The 2734-nt window shown below is 57.5% G+C and overlaps 1 protein-coding gene across 1 annotated transcript in view; it reads right to left on the bottom strand.

Moving 5' to 3' along the window:
• PLEKHM1 (pleckstrin homology domain containing, family M (with RUN domain) member 1) overlaps positions 1–2721 on the bottom strand; it is a gene marked incomplete at both ends in the record, with an annotated part of 6995 nt that extends 4274 nt beyond the window's left edge. Inside the window, 3 exons of the mRNA XM_010137289.1 lie at positions 3–259; positions 843–1083; positions 2683–2721. Coding sequence (XP_010135591.1) covers positions 3–259; positions 843–1083; positions 2683–2721 — 537 coding nt within the window. The remainder of the gene's footprint in view (positions 1–2; positions 260–842; positions 1084–2682) is intronic.
• Positions 2722–2734: the final 13 nt, after the last annotated feature.

The raw sequence follows: 2734 nt of genomic DNA, 5'->3' as shown, positions 1-2734 counted from the left end.
GCCTCGTCTCGAGAAGGAGCTCGCAGGAAGAGTTTTTTCCCCAGGAAAACCAGCTCGAAACGGCCGTCCGAGTGTGTCAGAGCCAGCGACTCGCACCGCAGCAGGGAATAGCTCTCGACGCAGATGCGGTCCTCGTGGTCCAGCAGGAGCCGGAGCTCCAGCGGCGACAGCTCGCAGAAAAACTCCTTCCATATCCCCATGGCTCCTCTCCGCTCCAGGCTGCCCAGCTTCAGGAGCCCTCGGAAAGGGTTGGAAAGACCTGGGGCAAAAGCAGGTGTCTCGGTTTAACCAGAAAAAGGGGAAGCCGGTGGAGTGAGAAAAGCCAACGGGCTGCTCGCAGTGAGCAACCAGAGGCATCACAGCTTTGAGCGCCGGTCCTGGGGGAGGGTGGGACGGTTTAACCAGAAAAAGGGGAAGCCGGTGGAGTGAGAAAAGCCAACGGGCTGCTCGCAGTGAGCAACCAGAGGCATCACAGCTTTGAGCGCCGGTCCTGGTGGACGGTGGGATGGGGCAGGAGTTTACAGGACCTTGGTCTCCATCATCTCTCCACCTGCATTTGTTTTCGAGGCTCAGAACGAGTGGGATGGTACAAAGGAAACGTGTCACGCAGGGTGGACAGAGACACGGGGACAGAGGCACCCGGTGTAGCTCCTCTCCTCCTCAAACACTCCCCACAGGAGCCGTTGTGGGCTCAGCCACGTCAAGGGAAGCTGCTCCGTTGCCTTCTGAAGCTTTTAGTGCTTCCACCAGCTCAGCAACGGCAAACAGCCACTTCCCAACAGCCCATCACCCAAAACACCCTCCTCTTGCACCGCTCAGCGCAGACGAGTGGCGGCACCTACCCATCTGCCGGCGGTGCACCACGCTGAAGCCCTTCTGTTCCCGTTCGGGTGATGTTTTGGGCTTCTCGCTCTCCAAGGACGGCACCGACAGCCTTTCCAGGTCAAGAGCGCTAATGAGTCCCGGGGCCGGACCCTCGGCAGCCCCCTCCGGCCCAAAGCCGTTGGTGATGACTGTGCTTTCACTGTTCTCTCCAGGAGAAGGTCTGTAGAAATCATCTTCTGAGATCCAGCTCTTCCCTTTCTAAAAAAAAAAAAGAATTATCAAACTTACTGAACATCCTGCGCCACACACGCTCATAGTGACCCCTCCATGGGGGCTACTTGGACCCCACGCAGTGACGCTGGCCATTCCCACACGGACTCCCCGGCTCCCTCCCTTTAGGGAACGCTCCATGGCACCGTGGCGGCCGGGATTATATACTGGTGAGCTTATGAAGTCCCAAATTGATCGGTTCTCCCCGCTAAAATCATCGAGGGGCTCCGAGGGAGAGCTCGCTCCCTGCACGCACAGGACGTTTGGTCCATGAAGGATTTCTGACAGAGTGTGAAAACCAGCCCCTGCCTGGTTACGAGGGCGCTTGGGGCAGCAATACCGACCTTACTGCAGGGAGAACAGAGAGGGGAGAGGTACAGAGAGGATGTCTAGGGTGAGACATGGCTTACAAGGTTCCCAAACAAAACCCAGGAGCAAAACACGTCCCAGCTCAGCGCCCTGGAAAAAGGGAGCAGCTTCCCTAGACCCTTCCAGGGCTGCATCCCACCAGGGAATGACCTCTCGACTACCCAGCCCTGCTTTCCAAGAGCCTTTTGTTGGGAATAACAGACTGAAGGGCAGCAGGACAGCTGTCACCACCCCGTGGGGAGGAGCACGGGTGGATCCCGGTGCAGCTCCCGGCGTTCCTGCCGGCTCTGCTCACTCCTGGCCCGGAAACGCAGGTTGTTGCTCTGAGTCATGTGAAAGCAGGGGGAGAATTTCCTGTTGACACCGTATGTTATACATAGATTAGGAACAACTGGCCCAGCACTGCGAGGAAGCAGCGGAAACGGGGTAACTGGGAGGGAGCTGAAAGGAGCGGAGACCAAAGAGAAACTGTTTGGGGGTGTGTGGTGTGAGGTATATTCCAGCTCACTGGGATGGAAACGCTGGGAACCAGGACGGAAACAGTGGGAACCTGGATGGAAAAGGCAGTAACGAATTAGACAGAGGCCAGGGCTGTTCAAAGAGCTTCCTAAAAGCCCAAGGATCAGCTCCTTGGCGGCAGCGGGGGAAATCCGCTGCTGCTGAAGCGGGTCTGGGCACCGGACACGCCGTCCTGTTCTGGGAGCAGACGTGCTGCATCAGTACTTTTCCACTGGAAAAGAGTAACTTGTTTCCCGCCCAGTCGACCCTCTCCCCTCCTCTTACGTGGACTGTAAACGAAGGAGAGTCCCCAGGAGAAGCTCGACTCTCGGGCTGTTTTACCATCTCACACACAGCCTATGGCCAGATTTGCGCGGGAGCTCATTGCTCCCCAGATATCGTTAACGAACCCAAAAGCTTCCTGTCTGGGCACGGGGCAGGGCTGCACGAACTTTGGTGCCTCTTTTACCAGGAAATATCGACTTTGACCCAGTTTCTCCCCGGGCAGTTGCATGGACACAGCTCCACAGAGGTGCTCACGGAGCGGGGAGCAACCCTCGCACCCAACAGGAGAGCGGAAATAACACCAAAGGTGAGAGCTTGGAGAAACCAGTGCCCGGTCAGCAGCTGCCACTGGTTTTATTCTCCTTTTCCTTTAGATCTGCTGGTCGGGAAGCGTAAAACCTAGGAGGTGGAGAGCAAGCAAGCTGTCACACGTACCGGACAACCCAGCAGCGGAGAAAGGGGGTACTGGGCCGTGGGGCTGCGGACC

The sequence above is a fragment of the Buceros rhinoceros genome, unplaced genomic scaffold (genome assembly GCF_000710305.1).
Source record: "Buceros rhinoceros silvestris isolate BGI_N320 unplaced genomic scaffold, ASM71030v1 scaffold27745, whole genome shotgun sequence".
NCBI classification, from domain to species: Eukaryota; Metazoa; Chordata; class Aves; order Bucerotiformes; family Bucerotidae; genus Buceros; species Buceros rhinoceros.
Note: the sequence above shows the minus strand (reverse complement) of the source record. Positions and strands in the feature narration are given on the sequence as shown.